The sequence below is a fragment of the Mastigoproctus giganteus genome, chromosome 3, assembly GCF_048544385.1.
Source record: "Mastigoproctus giganteus isolate SK-2022 chromosome 3, ASM4854438v1, whole genome shotgun sequence".
NCBI lineage: Eukaryota > Metazoa > Arthropoda > Arachnida > Uropygi > Thelyphonidae > Mastigoproctus > Mastigoproctus giganteus.
Window position 1 is genome coordinate 68,173,742 of NC_143577.1, and position 17,751 is coordinate 68,191,492.

At 38.3% G+C, this 17,751-nt stretch overlaps 1 protein-coding gene across 1 annotated transcript in view; it reads right to left on the bottom strand.

The window, feature by feature from the left end:
• The window catches only part of Patsas (palmitoyltransferase Patsas), a 207,714-nt gene that overhangs the window by 76,241 nt on the left and 113,722 nt on the right, over positions 1 to 17,751 (bottom strand). Inside the window, exon 5 of the mRNA XM_090370000.1 lies at positions 4,261 to 4,403. Within this exon, the coding sequence (XP_090226126.1) occupies positions 4,261 to 4,403 (143 nt within the window). The remainder of the gene's footprint in view (positions 1 to 4,260; positions 4,404 to 17,751) is intronic.

Below are 17,751 nucleotides of genomic sequence, written 5' to 3' on the forward strand. Positions count from 1 at the left end.
CCTTTCAATAATGGTAGAATGCATGGAAGTCCTGCAGTTTCAGTCACTGACATTTTATGAATTTTATTTTGCATACTTGCTAATTGTTCTTCAGACTGATATCTGTGTTATAAATCTTGTGCAACCACTTCATAGTTTCATCTGCAACTAAAGCATTTGTAGATTTAAATGCAATTTGCAAATTTTCTGCAGTACGCATTCGCATAATTTTCATTGCGTATAGCAAACGTTGGGGAGTTACTCCACGACAATCAAATCTACGAATTTCACTCGATGCCATCATAAAGGGAGTAATTTTCAATCCATTTTTAAATTTTTGTGCATGTCCCAAATATATAGCTGGAAAAGAAAGTTCTTCTGCATGTATATCAACTATGAAACTTGTTGGAGATGATTTCTGACCCAGTGCTATACATAAATATTTATCATCAGACCATAATAATGTTTGTTGTTGAATTAACAATAGTTCATCATCATTGTTGAGAGGTTCCACAATTTCATTTGAATGTTCCTGTTCACTATCATCATTTGTCCCCAAGAAATCATTGCTCACTTTTATGCTGTAGAATTTATACAAAGGTGAATTTATCAAATACTGTAACCATATTTTCATTATTTTCTTCTGCACACATCCTTGTTTTTTTTTTTGGTAGTTGTTGGCACATCGGCTTTTGCAGTACTTTGATCCAAGCCCGAGGCGGGATTCGAACCCGTGACCCTTGGGTTGCCAGGTAGGCACTTTACCCACCCGGCTAGCCCGGTCGGCACACATCCTTGTAGATATGATTTATGTTAAGTCTGTTTTATATGTACATTAATGGCATAATCGTTGTCTAATTCTCTAGGTAATTGATGAACCATCATATTTACATTAACTGATACATTTATTATTTGTCCAATGATCCCATATTGTCCATATTCATAACATAAACGATGAATTTTCATAAAGGGTAATCGCGGTGATATCAAACGATCAGTTACAACATCCAGTGGAGGCAAATGAGTAGGATATGTTGGATATATAAATCCATTTGACGTGGCCATAGTTGGTATCTGTCCCTCTTTTAATGAAGTATGATATGAAAGTATTCACTTCTTGTAAAGGAAATTCATTTTGAAGTAATTCCTATGAAGTTGTTGGAAATGGTTTCAAATCTAATTGAAACCATAAATGATCATAAACATTACAACTAAATCCAAATGGATTTTTGTACACTAGTTTTTCAAACTCACTGTCAGCTCATGTAGACACTATAGCGATGTAATCAAGAATCTCATTATTAGCCATTTCTAATTTCGCTTTTTCTCGTGCATGATATTCCTTCATTCATTCTGCTGGAGTTTTAGATTCCTGATAAGTATCAGGCATAGTAGAACTCTGTGGTTGAATTTCATTATTATACGGAATAGTTTGAATTTCTAATTTCCTTTTCTTCCATTCACGATATTCCTTCATTATTTCAGCTCAAGTTTTTTTTGGGTGTAGTTTGAGAACTCCCAGACATAACGAAACACTCTTGTTGAATTTCATCTGGATTCACATTTCTGCCCAACTTCCCTTTCTTTCTTTCATGATATTCCTTCGAAAGCTGGGCTGCAGATTTTGGCACAGTCACTTGCGTATTAATCATTATGCTGATATAACGGTATAACATAGCTGCTCAATTCTACTTGTTGTGTTACTGCACTTGTTTTGTACAATTGAGTTTTCTTGGGTGCATGCGTTGTACTTGTTGTGTCACTGCACGCAACAAGTACAACGCATGCACATCGGGTTTCGTGACGATGTCTAGGTAATGTAACGCTTTTTTCCAAATTTCAACGTTTCCAACGGGGATCCAGACATCAAAAGAGGCTGCTCACTCAAAAGAAAATTGGATGATCTAATGAGCAGTTACAAATTTATTTTACAGGGGAGGGGAAAGCAAGCTAGGTAATCTTACATTCATTCCTTAAAAAATAAGCAATTCTTCCCCTTCCACCCATTGAAAAATTAGTCATAAAAAAACAATACTGTTCATGTGTGTTCTATTTTAATAGTTTTTTTATTAGATCATCCAATCATAGCATATGTATGCATGTGTGTGTATGAATATGATATTGTATGTATTATACTAATAAAACTGGGTAAGTAATAACAATTTATAGCTTTTATGGAACTATCCCTGACTGTTACATGGAAATGTTCCTGCCAAAGCATGCATTTCTATTATGCACCATTTTTTTCAGAAAATATTTTGCACATTATAGCAGGATCAGCTGTATTCTATTAATATCAGTATACCTTTATATTAATATCAAGATGTCTGAGAATAGCCATGAGATATTGGCTTCATTGGAGAAGATACTCCACCAAGTTGCGATCTGAGGTGGTAGCAGACCACTCAACATCAACTGTGTACATTGAAGGGTTTTTCATGAGAAAAATATCAAGAGTGTTGGGTGTGGTGGTTATAATTGCCTGGTATTCTGGTATGTAAATGAATAATCTGTGCAAGGTCATTAGTAGTTACAAAAGCCTCAGCATCTCAACCAATGGAGTTGTGAACATTAAAATTGCCAAGGAAAATTACCTCACTGTTAGGAAATTTGAATTGGAGAAAGCAGAGTTTCAAAGAAAGCAAGTCAAAGAGTTCCAAGTGAGTAGTGGAATTTGGAGATCAATAGAGGCAACAGATGAATTTGACAGAATGAAGTAGAGGAGATTTTAAACCAGAGAAGATCAAAAAGAGGAGATTCCAAATTACTGTCTCTGACAAGGAATATCAGAGTGGACTTATGCATAAGTACCACCTTTGAACTTGAAGAAATCATAGAGTGAATAATTAGGGCAATTGAGATGAGCAGTGATTGAAATATCTAATAATTGGGATTCTGTCAGAAAAGTGGATCTTGACAGACTGTAAACAGAAATGAACATTACTCAGATTGAAATTGAGACCATTTATATGAAGTGAACAAGGAAGTGTTTAGGAGGTTTAGATTTTTTCGTAAACAAGTTTGTTCTATCAGTCTGACTATCTGTGATGTATACAGTATTGAAGATTGAAGAAAAGGTGTTGGGGGGGGATGCATAAAATAATGCAATTTTTGGATATGGCATACACACAGCACGAATATACCCAGCTCCAGTAAGATACCCAGACAGAATGTGGCCTTGACAATTCCCACAGATACACTCTACTCGGACTCACTCCAGTCACTATCTGGCAGAGAGCAGAGGCAGCAAGATTATAAACTAGCTGATCTGGATGCCTTCTAGAAAGTTACAGGTTGGGTCTGTTGGACTATCTAGCGGCCATTCTGAAAACACTGTTTATAGCTGTACCCTTGAAATGTAAGGAAGACTGGATCTTGCCATGTTGCTTATCATAACCTCAAAAAACATCAATCATAATGCATGATGAAAGAGACGGGGGTTTACAGAGCCTTGCTCTGGAGACTAAACATGGGTTTCACCACTTCAAGCCTCCAAACAAGCAAAGTAGTGGTATTGCACCAGTTAACGAGAATGATTTACCACCTAATATATTGCCTGGCAACCCAGAGAGCAATGTTCCACTGGGTGGGTGTGGATGCCACACCTTGACCCCTGTTACATTGGTGCACACCTGCATGGTCACCTCCAGTATACTAGGTGCTATATTTCAAGACTTACACATAGGAGTTATACCCAGGGTTACTAACAGTCCCACAATCAGGAAGGTGCATGATGCCACCAACATGAGACCATCATTGTTAAAGAGCAAATATTGGTGCAATATTCATTGTGGCAATTTTTTTCAATTCTGCAAAAATTGATTAATTGACTGCATAAGCAGTCAAATACAATCAGTGAGCAATTCCAAATCATGTAAAACTGACCAATACTATCACACTACCTTTACCAAACTTTGTTGTTGGTGCAATACAATTTGAAGCTCTTTCTTGGGCATATGCCACATCCAAGCATATCCATTTGAAACCTGGATTGTGTTAGCTTGAATCATCCTCCCACACAACATTCTGCCACTGTATGACACTCAATGCTTCCATATGTAAATTTTAAAAGCACAGTAATGTAAATAGTGGCAATAAGAAAAGAATAAAAAATGCAATTTGTCTCACACTGAACAGATTTTTCTACTTCCTTCTTTCTTTTTAATATATGCCAAATATAATATTGTGGATTTCCAGTCAAACTCAAATTAAAATGAATTTCAAATTTGTATTAAAAAGAATATCAATATCATAATTCAGTTAGAAAAAGAACAAACTTACCATATATCAATATACATCATAATACTCTGACGTTTCCTTAATTCACTTTTCAAGAAGTCTACAATATCATAGTGCTTCTGTGATTCAGCCAGCATAAGAGGTGTCCTTCCCTGCTTGTCTTTGACTTCAATATCTACCTTATCCTAATAAATAATACACCCAATATCACCATTATTTCTATATTTTTGAGTTTTTTCTAAATATGTTCAGATAATCACAGTGAACAGTGTTGGCCTGAGGTCTTTTTGGTGTGTGTGCAAGACAGAGCCCATCTTGAGCACGTGTGCACACACACAATATGGGCAGAGCACCAATCATTAAAAAATCAAACTTCTGTGCAGTATTATCTGAATGTCCCCATATTTGTGGCAATTGTGTGCATTGCATCCTCAGCACTTCACTCCCACCCAAGCTCTGGCAGACAAATATGAAAAATAACTAAAGCAATAATACCTCAACGTATTCCTAAAACCTTGTTTGTATATTGAAACTTCATATATTGAATAACTGATTACAAGAAAATTATATAAATACATTCCCAACTTTTGGGAAAAAAGAACATAAAACAAATATGCATTTGTGATGAAAAAAATTTTATTGTGTAAAAAACATATCATGTACATTGTTCTGAAATGTATGGACACTTACCAGTAATGATTATTTGTGAGACGAGGTGTCAGAATTCATTAATGATCACAACTTAGATTGAGGCACTTCCTTTAAAGAGTCCATCAATGATGATAGCATGACTTGCAACACTTCTCATACTGGCAAAGGTGGTTGATTATTAAAGAAGACATCTAGGGTGGGCTGCATAGCCATTTTGCATTTCTCGTTTATGAATGACACGGCAACTGATATTTTTTATAACAGCCCTCTGATGGAACAGAGGGCTTCACTCAAAATCAAGATCATTCTCAATAAGAATTTTTAAAGCATAAGAAACATTTTTGGGAGCTTTCTCTCAGGAACAACTTCTTGATTGTCTTTGTTTGTAATATAAATCTCTAAGTTTCTTGAGTACTATGCCCAGACTGTCTCCATTAGAATTCAACAGCCTATGAAAACTATGTTGACTTTATTAAATGCAGATTTTCTAGCCAGAGTGACAATTTTGTCGGCAACTGCTCAGGTAATATATTGGTCTATCAAGTCATGAAACTACTACAGCACAGACTTTTTCCAAACACCTTTTAACCACTTCAAGGATACATATTTCCAGGCAGTTCCAATATTCTTTGTAGTTTTAAGTAGTTTTGAGCAATTGAGTTCTTTTCAAAATATGCCTTAAAAGTAGCAATGATTCTTTGATACTTTTTTTTTTAATAAACCAGTTCATTTTTTCAATAGTAAAAGTCACTTCACTTGATAAAAGTCACTTCACCAGCAACACATACAAGTTCAAGGAACAAGAGATGAAGTAAGGCTAAGCAGCATTTGTGCAGTTTACAAGAAATTTCATCATATAGTGGCCAGATTATGGATTGTAAAGGTGTGAGAGACCACATGGGAGATCACAGTGGGAGATCCCATGTAGCAAATTTCCATTGCACAATGCATGTTAATCGCTGAATAATACATGTAGCGACAAAAATTAAAGATTTTTGAATGTTCTGTGTTTAAAATAACATATTTATAAATATTTATTTTTAATGTATATTGATTAAAAATCAAATTTAATTTTCACATGTACTGACAAATAAAGATTTTTATTGTATACTGATTAAAAATCAGATTTATTTAAAAATAAAGGGCTAAAATAAAACACTAGAAGAAAAGGCATGAATCACATTAGTCCACCAGTTATGAATGGTTTAATTGTTGATGAAATTGCTGAGGTTGCTGACAAATTAAACAGGTATTCCTCTTGTGTGAAAGTATATGTAAATCTACTTTCATACAAGAGGAATTTTTGGGGAATGGGGATTTTCCAGAAGTATATCAAATTCTAAGAGGGATCTAAATTACTTTGTGATAACTGGGATGAAAGTGGAAGAGAAATTCTTGAAGCTAAATGTAAAAAAAGGCACCTAGGATGGATGTGCTCTATCAAATTATATTAATGAAAGCAGCAAAAGAGATAAGCAAACCGTCGGCCATAATTTCAGGAGAACCCTTGGATTCAAGGGGAGGTTTTTTGGACCGCAGATGTGAAAATGTGTCCCCGATTCACAAAAGGAATTAAAAGGGCAATGTGAGTATTTACAGACCTGTTAACCTGACTTCTATTACAAGGAAAATGAAGTCGCTAGTTAAAATAATGCACGATCATTTAGACAGGAATGTTGTTATACTGCAATCACCACATGGATTTGTTAAGCAGCAATCTTGTCTGACCAATCTGATTGGATACTATGGCACAGCAACAAAGGAACTGGAATGAAAAAATAATTTTGACATCATATACCTATATTTCAGAAAAAGATGGTTGAGTGGGAGAAGACAAAGTAGTTATCAATGGGCACTGATCTTCCTGGACTGTTATTAATGGTATTAATGCCTTCTTGGACTGTTGGAAATGTTATTAATGGTATTAGTCCTCAAGGTTCAGTTTTGGGCTTATCACTGTTTTCAATATTTATTAATGATATCGACGAATCAGGCTTAATGATATCAACGAATCAGGCTTAATGACAGTCTGCAGAAGAGATGAAGGTTGACAGGGTGGTTAATAAGATATGCTATTGCAACAAGAACTAGAAAAATTAGGCAGATGGGCTGAGAAGTGGCAATTAAATTTCAACATTGACAAATGTAAAGCATGTGGAGGGCAGTTATCCCATATTAAAGTACCAACTGTGTACCACATTCAGGGAAGTGGAAAATGAAAAAAGACCTGGGCATATACAGTGAGATATGAGGCTTTCTGTGCGGTGCAGGCAGGCAGGCTGCCAGACCAGGTCAAGGGTTATTGTCAATGACATACAAGAATTTTGCTTCCAGGGAAAGGGTGATTATTCCATTAAAATATAAGGCAATGGTTAAGCCACATCTTGAGCACTTCCTACAATGCTTCTAGACCTGCACACAGGTCTAGAAGCATTGTATCTGTTAGATCCAGTTTAACATATTCTGATCCAGGAAACAGAATATTTTAATTACCAAGAGATAGATTCCTTTGGTTAACCTTTAAAATCTGTTTAAGATTGAGTTTGGGATCGAAGGCTCCTTGCTCTTCCATACTAATAGAGTTGCAAATCTGTACATAGTTCACCAGTTATCATTGTTGAATTTTTTTTTTTTTTATGGAAACACCAAATACAAGAGGTATTAGAATCTATAGTACTTAGTACCATGCTTGGATTGGAAGTTGAGAAGACGAAAGAAGATATTTGTTGACATTAGACTTGAACTTCTGGAGACTAATTTTCAGGAAATACGTATGAAAGAAGGTTGTTCCAGAAAACGGCAGTTGAATGAATAAACGATGAATATGAAAAGTTGATTCTGTAAGTTTGAAGTTGGACAGTAAATGGATATTGGCTGGTGTCAGCATGTGTTCGGACTGTTTTGAAAGAGAGAGCGGAAATTATAGAAGCCAATTCAGAAGAACAGTGCCGATGGAAGTATTTGTAGAAAAGGCATGCAGCAGAAACAGTATGTCTATGAGACAGCGAGTGGAGAGTGTTAGAAATGAGTCATTAATTAACCTAACTGCCTTTTTCTGAATGGAATCTAGAAGTCTGAGGGCACCGCCCCAGGTGTGGGAACAATATTCCATGGTAGGGCGGATTTGCGATTTGTAAAGAGTGAACGGCTGTTTGGAAAAAAAGTAATGCCGAGAGCAAAAGAGAAAACCATGTTTTTTAGATGCAGAGGAAGCAATATTTGTAATGTGCTTGTGCCAAGACAGATTAGAAGTCAGGGTAATCCCCAAAAGAGATATATCATCTTGCCTAGAACTCGGAGTATCACCAAAGATAAGCATAGGAGCAGAAGAATCCTTTTTGCTAGATATAAGACAAGACTGAGTTTTAGAGGGATTGAAATAAACTAAGTTGTCTCTGCCCCACTGGAGAATTATCTGGAGATTGGCAGTTAAGGAATTGGTAGCAGATATTCAAGAAGTTGAAGCTGATTGAGCAGGGCAAAGTTTCTCAAAATGGAAAGTGGAATACAATGTGCAATCATTGGCAATGCTATGGATAGGGTTCCCAGTCAATGGAAACAGGTCATTAATATACAAGACAAAAAGAACTGAACCCTGGGGGACACCAGCATTAGTGGAGAAGTTAGAAGACAGAGAGCCATCTACCATCACCCTCAGTGAGCAATCAGAGAGAAAACTGGATAACCAATTACAAAAAACAGTTGGCAAACCATAAGATGGAAGCCTGTTTAGAAGACCTTTATGCCAAACACAATAGAAAGACTTAGATGTCAAGAGCAACTGCTTGTGTTTCACCGAACTTTCCATTGAATTTGTCCATAAATGGGTAACATAAGCCAGAATATTACCAGTGGATCGACACTGACAGAATCCATACTGGCGATTGTTGATCAGATGGAAGGTTTGTAAGTAGTTTAAGAATTGGCAGTTAAATGATTTCTCCATTACTTTAGAAGGAGTAGAAGTAACTGCAATGGGACAATAATTGGATGGGAGGGATTTGTCACCCTTTTTAGGAACTGGTTGGATATGAGCAAATTTCCAAGCAGAAGGAAAAACACCTTTTGGAATAAGAAAGTGAAAAAGGGTGGCAAAGAATAGGAGTAAGTTCAGGAGCACAGGTTTTGAGAACAAGTGGAGAAATACCATCAGGACCTGGAGCTTTCTTAGCATCAAGCTTCGTCAAAATTCTTCTGACATCGTTTTGAAGGAAGACCAAAGGAGGGATTGAATGGAGCGTGTTGGGAATGGTGGGAGGTGGTTTACCAAGATCATTAATACACGAGTTGGAAGAAAAATGGGATACTAGCAGGTCAGCTTTATCCTTGGTTGAAGTGACAACAGAACCATCTGGTTTTGACAGAGGTGGAAGCAGAAATTGGAAAAGTTGCCACCAATAGCTTTGGCAAGAGACCAGAATGCTCGGCTACCATTAGGGCAAAAAGCAAGTTTTCTACTCGTAGCCTGTTCAAAATCTAGTTTGGATTGATTAATAACTGCTTTACAATTGTTGTGAGCTTTGGTGTAGGAGAAAATGAAACTGAAGAATTGGAAACAAGCCAATTACGATATGCAACGTTCTTCTCTTGAACAGCCTTAGCACATTTATTGGAAACCAATGTTTAGATAAAGGACAAGATTTTAAAGTGGAGTGTGGAATAAAGGATTCCATTCTTACAAGAATAATTTCACTGACACGATCTGAGCAAATGTTGACATCAGAAGTTTTGATACAGTAATCCGACCAAGGAAAAGAAATCTTGCAGGTCATCCCATTTTGCATTCTTGTAATACCAAACAACACGAGGTTGGGAATAGCCATGAGATAAAGGTTCCATTGGAGAAGAGATAATCACCAAGTTGTGATCTGAAGTGCTTAAAGGACCTCTCACTTCAACCGTGTACTTAGAAGGGTTGTTTGTGAGCAAAAGATCAAGCGTATTGGCTGTATGATTAGGATTGTCTGGTATTCTTGTAGGTAAATGAACAATCTGTGCTAGGTCATTAGTAATTGCAAAAGCCTCAGCATCTCGACCAGCTGGGTCGGTGTGAGTAGAAAATGGAAGCCAGCTGGAGTTGTGAACATTAAAATCACCAAGGAAAGTTATCTTACTGTTAGGAAAGTCAGACTGGAGAAAGTCAAGTTGCAGAGAGAGAGGAAGTCAAAGATCTCCAAGTGATTACTGGAGTTGGGAGAACGGTAGAGGTAACAGAAGAATTTGACAGAATGAGGTAGAGAGATTTTAAGCCAGAGAAGATCAAAAAGAGATTCCAAATTACCAAGTCTCTGACAGGGAATATCGGAACTGACATATGCACAAGTACCACCTTTGAGGCGAAAGGAATCATACAGCAAATAATTTGAGTAAGTGAGATGAGCAGTAGTTGAATCAACCAATAACTGAAATTCTGTCAGAAATAGTACATGGGATTTGGCAGACTGCAAGTGGAAATGGACATCGTTGAGATTAGAACTGAGACCACATATATTTGTGAAATGAACTAGGAAGTGATTGGGAGGTTTAGATCTTTTCTCAGATAAGCTTACTCTATTAGTTTGACAATTCATGGTGTATTCAACAGTAAGGAAAAGTGGCGGTGGGGACATGCTGCATGAAGTAATGGAATTTTTGGATATGGCATACACATGGTAATAATATACCCAGATTCTTGACATAATACAGTCTCGACAATGCCCCCTGCACACACACACACTACTCGGACTCTCTCCAGTCACTATCTGGCAGAGTAGAGGTAACAAGATTATGCACTAGCTGATCCAGAAGCCTCCTAAAGAGTTACCAATAGGTTTGGTCCAGTGTACTAACTAGTGGCTGGCCTGTGAACACCGTTTTAGAGCTGTACCCTCAAAAAGTAAGGAAGATTGGATCTCGCCATCCTAAACATGGGTTCCACGACTTCAAGCCTCCAATAAGCAAAGTGTTGGTATTGCAGCAGTTGATGAGTCATTTACCACCTAGTTTTGCCTGGTAACACAGAGGGGCGGCATTCCTCCATGTGGTGTGGGCGCCACACCTCGACCTCTGCTTATGTTGGTTCACACCTGGGTGGTCACTCACAGTGTGCTTCTGCATGGGGGTTATACCAGGATTACTAACAGTCCCATCATTGTGAAGGTGCAAGTAGAGGATTTGGCTGTCACAGACCATCCGGAATTCGCCGAAATTGGGTCCACTTGACTTGAGCGTCACCCGAATATCAGTTTTTGATTGATTTGGTAGTTGTTGGCACATCGGCTTTGTGGCCATATTGCACCTCCCAAGGTTTTTGCAGTACTTTGATCCAAGCCCGAGGCGGGAATCGAACCCGCGACCTTTGGGTTGCCAGGCAGGTACTTTACCCACTCGGCTAGCCCGGTCGGCCCCGAATATCAGTTTCATCAGCGTTTTAGACTCCCAGGTAGCAAATACAGTTTGTTATTTGATTTTTTTTTTTTTTTAGGAGCATTAGCAACTAAGGCCATATTGCTCCGGGGATATGCGGTGGTCATTCCCTGACCTTTCCGCATCCTTGGCATTTGGTGGTCACGGGCTTGAACCCCGGCTCAATCAAGAAGTGTGTGCTACGCACTGCTGCTCCTGCCCACCTGGCTATGGAGGCACCAAGTACAGCTTGTCTGGCATATCTGAGAGAATGTCTATGACAACCTCAAAGACAGGTTTTTAAATTGTATATAAGTTCTATTTTAATTATACTTTGACTAATAATGTCCTCAAATGAAATGGATCTTCTAGCAAAGGAAATGTTAATGACTACCTTGGAAGTGACAGAAGACGAGAGAGAAGTAACAGACTGAGAAATTCTTTCTCAAGCTCAAGAACTGACAGAAATAGAGGTATTCTTGTGACAGACTATACCAAGAACACCTGTGAAAGTGAGATCATCGCAGCTCCCCAGTCTCAGTCAAGGGACTCAAGAAAAAGGTTCCAAAAAGAAAAATTAAAAAGTGAAAGAAGGAATAAAGGATACAAATTTCGATACAGTGTGCGGAAAGAAAGAAATAGGAAAAAGAGAAGAAAAGACGACAGCCTTGATGGTAAATCTGATTTTGATTTACCATCTAGGTCTAATCAAGCAAAATTATGCTCACAGCAAAATACAACTGCATCTATATGAATAATACTAGGCATGTGGGATAAGTTAGAGACCAAGGTCCATGATGTTTTACAGAAAATATATTATTTAAGGATAGACTTAAAAAGAAGGAATGGAAGGCAGTTCTAGAGACTTATTCATCTGTAGTAAAGGAAAGTGTAGTGCAGGACAATAAACCTTCAAAAGTGATGATCATTAAGGCAGCTAATGATAAATATAAGTCAAATGAAGAAGTCAAGACTGAAATTCTCAAAGAAATAAGAACAACATTGGCTAAATTAAAAGTAAAGAATATAAGGCCAATAAGGGACCGAGGAGTCACTATCGAGATGGCAACATCACCAAAATAAAAGGGTGTAAGAAACTACAGGAAATAAGACCTGTGTATTCTGTTCCAAAACCGATAATACCAAGAATTATGATCTTTGACGTAGAAAAAGGGATGCTCAAAGAAGAGATGGCAAGGAAATTTGGATAAGTTTGGATAAACTTTAAAGACTAATATTAGTGAGAAGGATTGTAATAATGGCCTAGAGTTTCTAACTGTAAATAAATCTGAGAGTACTCAAATGGAAAATTGGGTCATTCAGGTGGCTGGAAAATTGTGGCAAATTATAATGAATAAGAAGCATTTGCTGATGGGTTGGTCATCCTACCAATATAAGGAAATATATACAGTAATGCAATGTTACAGATGTATAATGTAAGGACACATGGCTAAATATTGTAGAAAGGAGATGTGTGGACACTGGGAAAAATGGGCATGTTTTTAAGGATTATACAAAAAGAAATAAACAACCAGTTTGTGGAAATTAAAAGAAATAAGGCAACTCATGTGGTAGTGGATGTCCTGAGTATAAAAAGGCTTTAGAGCGTTATAAAAAGAAAAATTATGGAAAGCACTTAATGTTCTACAGCTAAATGCTCAGAGAGCTAGAAGTGTTGCCTCTGAAGTTAACTACCTCATGGAGAAACAGGATATTGCTGTGGCCCTCTTGCAGGAGCCATATGTCATCCAGGCTCAGATCAGAGAATATCCACAAAATTATAAGATTATTGCTGAACATAATGCTCCTAAGACAGCTATGATAATAAGAGCAAAAGATGTGGTCATGACTAAAGCGATGCTTTTGACAGACGATAATGCAACCTGTTGTGAAATAATTGGGGTCTTTGGAAGAGTTTATCTAATAACACTACACAGGAACTGCTTGACTTACGTACTTAATCAGTTTTTTTTCATGTACGTAAATCTGTTTTGTACACAAGTCCAACTGCAGTCTTGTAGATACAAAATACATGTAGAGCACTGTACAACACACTGAGATTATAAACCCCAACAAACTTTATCATGTTGTTGTTGTTATTTGGTTTTTAGGAGCATTAGCAACTAAGGCCATATTGCTCCAGGGATATGCAGTGGTCATTCACTGACCTTTCCGCATCTTCCATATTTAGTGATCACGGGCTCGAACCCCGGTCTAATCAAGAAGCATCTGCTATGCACTGCTGCTCCTGCCCACCTGGCTACGGAGGTGCCACTTCATCATGTACAGCATTTTACGATTTGTAACCAAGTTAAATGAGGCTGAAAAAACATACAATGAATAATAATGTAGAGTATTTATTCAAAAACTAATTTAATTTAATTTACGATCAAATCACTTTAAGATGAACTCTGCAAAATAAAATACTGTTCACTATATTGTTGTTGTTGTTTGGTTTTTAGGAGCATTAGCAACTAAGGCCATATTGCTCCAGAATATGCGGTGGTCATTCCCTGACCTTTCCGCATCCTCCATATTTGGTGGTGACGGGCTCGAACCCCGGTCTAATCAAGAAGCGTGTGCTACGCACTGCTGCTCCTTCCCACCTGGCTACGGAGACGCCTGTTCACTATAGCTTACTAATTATCCTATAGTGAACAGGCGTCTCCGTAGCCAGGTGTGTTCACGTTTGTGAATTTTAATTCTATTGAATGGCTATTCTAATAAGGGAAATTAGGAGGAATATTATCCACAGGCTATAAAAGTAAAGATATAGAGCACAAATTTATACTTTACTTCCTCCAATTAACAAAATTAAATGATGAGTGAAAATCGGAAGAATATTTCCCATAGTTAGCAAAATAAATTAATGCTTACATACATAGCTTAATTAATAGCGTAAATAATTGATATTTTTGTTCACTGACATTTTTTTTTGTTTAGTCGTAAAATTTAAAACAGTAAGCAAATAAGCAATCGATAACAAGGAACACGGCAAGCACAAATTGCAACTAACACGATCCACGCAAGTGAGATTAGCATTAGCAAGGGCATATGATGCACGAAGAAAAGCTTATATCGCATCAGCCAAAAAAAAAAACACACACACCCTTCTCATTTCACCCATCCACTCGTTCCAAATGTTTGTCTAGTTCTGCCTTGAATCTATTTAAGCTATCAACTTCTACAATGACAGCATTAGCATTAGTAGAGGCATTTGATGCAAGAAAGCAAGCTTATGCAGCATCAGCCAAAAAAAAAAAACCCACTTCCACTTCACCCCTCTGTTCGTTCAAAATACCTGTCCAGCTGAGCCTTAAACTTATTTAAGCTATCAACCTCCACCACAAGGGATGGAAGTCTTCCACCAACCAACCACCCGCTGGCTAAAGGCAAATTTCCGCATGTCTATCCTACATCTGTCTTTCCTCAATTTGAATTTATGCCCTCTCAGGTGATTTTTCTGAGCTAGAGGAAGAATCCCATCAGCATTGAGCATGCTTAAACCATTCAAGGCTTTATACACCTCTATCAGATCACCTCGCTCGTGCCTAGTCTCCAGACACTGTAATTTGCAAAACTTAAGCCTTTCTTCGTAAGAGCACCCCTTTGTTCCATTCACTAATCTTGTTGCCCTTCTCTGTACTCGTTCCAGCAGCTCTACATCCTTCTTGAAATGAGGCCTCCAGACCTGTATACAGTACTCTAGGTGTGGCCTGACCATTGCCTTATACAATGGAATAATCACCTCCTTATCCCTGCTGGAAAAATTCCTGTATATCATTGACAATACTCCATGAGCTACTCTTGCAGCCCATCTGCACTGCTCAGAGAACTTCATATCTGCCTGCACAACCACCCCCAAGTCCCTTTCATTCTCTACCACTGTCAGTGTGCCGACCGGGCTAGCCGAGTGGGTAAAGTACCTGCCCGGCAACCCAACGGTCGTGGGTTCGATTCCCGCCTCGGGCTTGGATCAAAGTACTGCGAAAACCTTGGGAGGTGCAATATGGCCACAGAAGCCGATGCGCCAACAACTACCAAATCAAAAAAAAAAAAAAAAAAAAACTGTCAGTGTAGTACCACAGAGTTGATACGTTGCTCTGGGGTTGCTGTTTCCCATGTGTAGTACTTTACATTTGTCAATGTTAAACTTCATTTGCCACCTCTCAGCCCATCTGCTCAACCTTTCCAGATCCTGTTGCAGCAGCATAGTGTCAGTAGTGTTCTTGACAACCCTGCCAACCTTTGTATCATCTGCAAACTTGGACATTAAACTTGATATACCATCATCAATATCATTTATAAATACTGAAAACAATAATGGACCCAACACTGAGCCCTGAGGGATTCCACTAATAACATTAGTCCACGATGAGCAGTGTCCATTGATTACCACTCTCTGTCTTCTCCCCCTCAACCACCCCTTTATCCATAGCAGCAATTTGCCTCCAATGTCACACTGCTCCAATTTGTGTAGCAGTCTTCCATATGCAACAGTATCAAAAGCCTTTCTAAGATCCAAGTATATAATATCAAAGTTATTCCCTGCATCCAGTTCTTTTGTGACTGCATCATAGTATCCAATCAAGTTGGTCAGGCAAGACTTCCCCTTAACAAAACCATGCTGTGTCTGAGCTATAACTGAAGTCTTGTCTAAATGATCCTGCAGTGCTTCTTTAACCAGTGCCTCCATTAATTTTCCTGGAACAGAAGTTAAGCTCACAGGTCTATAATTACTTGTGTCAGACTTTGATCCTCCTTTGTGAATTGGGGTCACATTTGCACATTTCCAGTCTATGGGTACCTCCCCTGAGTCCAAGGAAGCTCTCATAATTATGGCTAAGGGTTTGCTTACTTCCTTTGCTGCCTCCTTTAATATAACTGGATAGATCCCATCCACCCCGGATGCCTTTCTTGTGTTTATCTTCAACAGTTTCACCTCCACTTTACTCCCAGTTATTTCAAGATTCTGTAGCTTACTGCTAGAGTTGAATACACCTCTGGCATTCCCCTTGCTGAATAACTCCTCATGTGTGAATGTCGATGCAAAATATTCATTTAGTTTGTTAGCTACCTGAGCAGGATCATCAACAGTTGACCCATCAATATCAAGTGGACCAATCTGATTCATCCCCTTCCTTCTAGAGTTTACATAAGTAAAGAACTCTTTGCTGTTTTTCTTTGCATCCCTTGCCAAGGATTTCTCGTAATCTGCCTTCGCCTGCCTAACCTCCTTTGTAACTTGGTTGCATATCAACTTGTATCTATCATAGGCTTCTGTGTCATGTGTTAATTTGTAAGTATCCCATGCATTTTTCTTCTCTGCCATATGCCTCATTAGTTCATCTGACATCCATTTTGGCCTAAACCTTGAACAATATTTATTAGTTGGTATGTAAAGCCTAGTAGCTTCCAAGATAAGTTCTTTGAATGCTTCCCATTTTGAATTTGCTTTTGGTAACATCATCAGTTGGTCCCACTGTATAGAATTTAAATACTGTCTCAGTCCATCGTAGTCGCCTTTTCGGAAGCAATAACCCTTCCCTTTACCCCTAATGGTAGTTACCTCTTTGAGTAAATCCCACTTCAGCACACTGTGATCACTGCCACCTAGTGGTTCATTTATCTGCAGATTCTTAATGCATGAAGAATCACTGCTGATAATCAAATCAAGAGTATTACTCCCTCTAGTTGCCTCCCGAACATGCTGATGTAGAAAACAATCATCCAATAAATCCACAAAAGCCCTGCTAGTGCGTGAGTAACCAGCCCCCAAATTCCAGTCAATATCTGGGAAATTAAAATCTCCCATTATAAGACTCTCTGATTTACTGGCCCACTCTATTTCCCTGTACAGTTCCTTATTATACTCATCAGAGTCATTAGGCCTATAGCACACTCCTACTCTCAATTTTGATCTCCCAATGCTTATGTCACACCAAACTGACTCAACACTGCACTGTCCAGCGATGTCGACTGGCTTCACTTCCTTGGTTTTTATGTGTTTCTTAACTAATAGCATAACCCCTCCCCCCTTCCTATCCTTTCTGTAGACGTTGTACTCCCCAAATTGCAGTTCTGCATCCCTTATATCTGTGTGACACCACGTCTCTGATATCCCAACAATATCTGGCTTTGATGTTTTGAGCAATACCTCAAATTCATCAAATTTATTTACTAAACTCCTAGCATTGGTGTACACACAAGTATACCTGCACCTGTCTCTATTCTTAGCTACCCTAACACAACCCATGTGTTTACTTGTACCGCAATGGCTCCCAGCAGTCTCTGAAATACCATGCATCTTGTTTTTCAGGCTTCTGCTCATTCTAATAGAAGCAGTGCAAGAATCTCTTTCACCTCTGCCAGTGGCTACTGTCAATCTATTGGTCTTTGTCTCCCCCCAAGCTAGCAGTTTTCCGACCCACCTAACACTGCCTCGATAGCATCAGCAAATATTCTTGCACCCTTTCTATTTAAGTGTATCCCATCCCT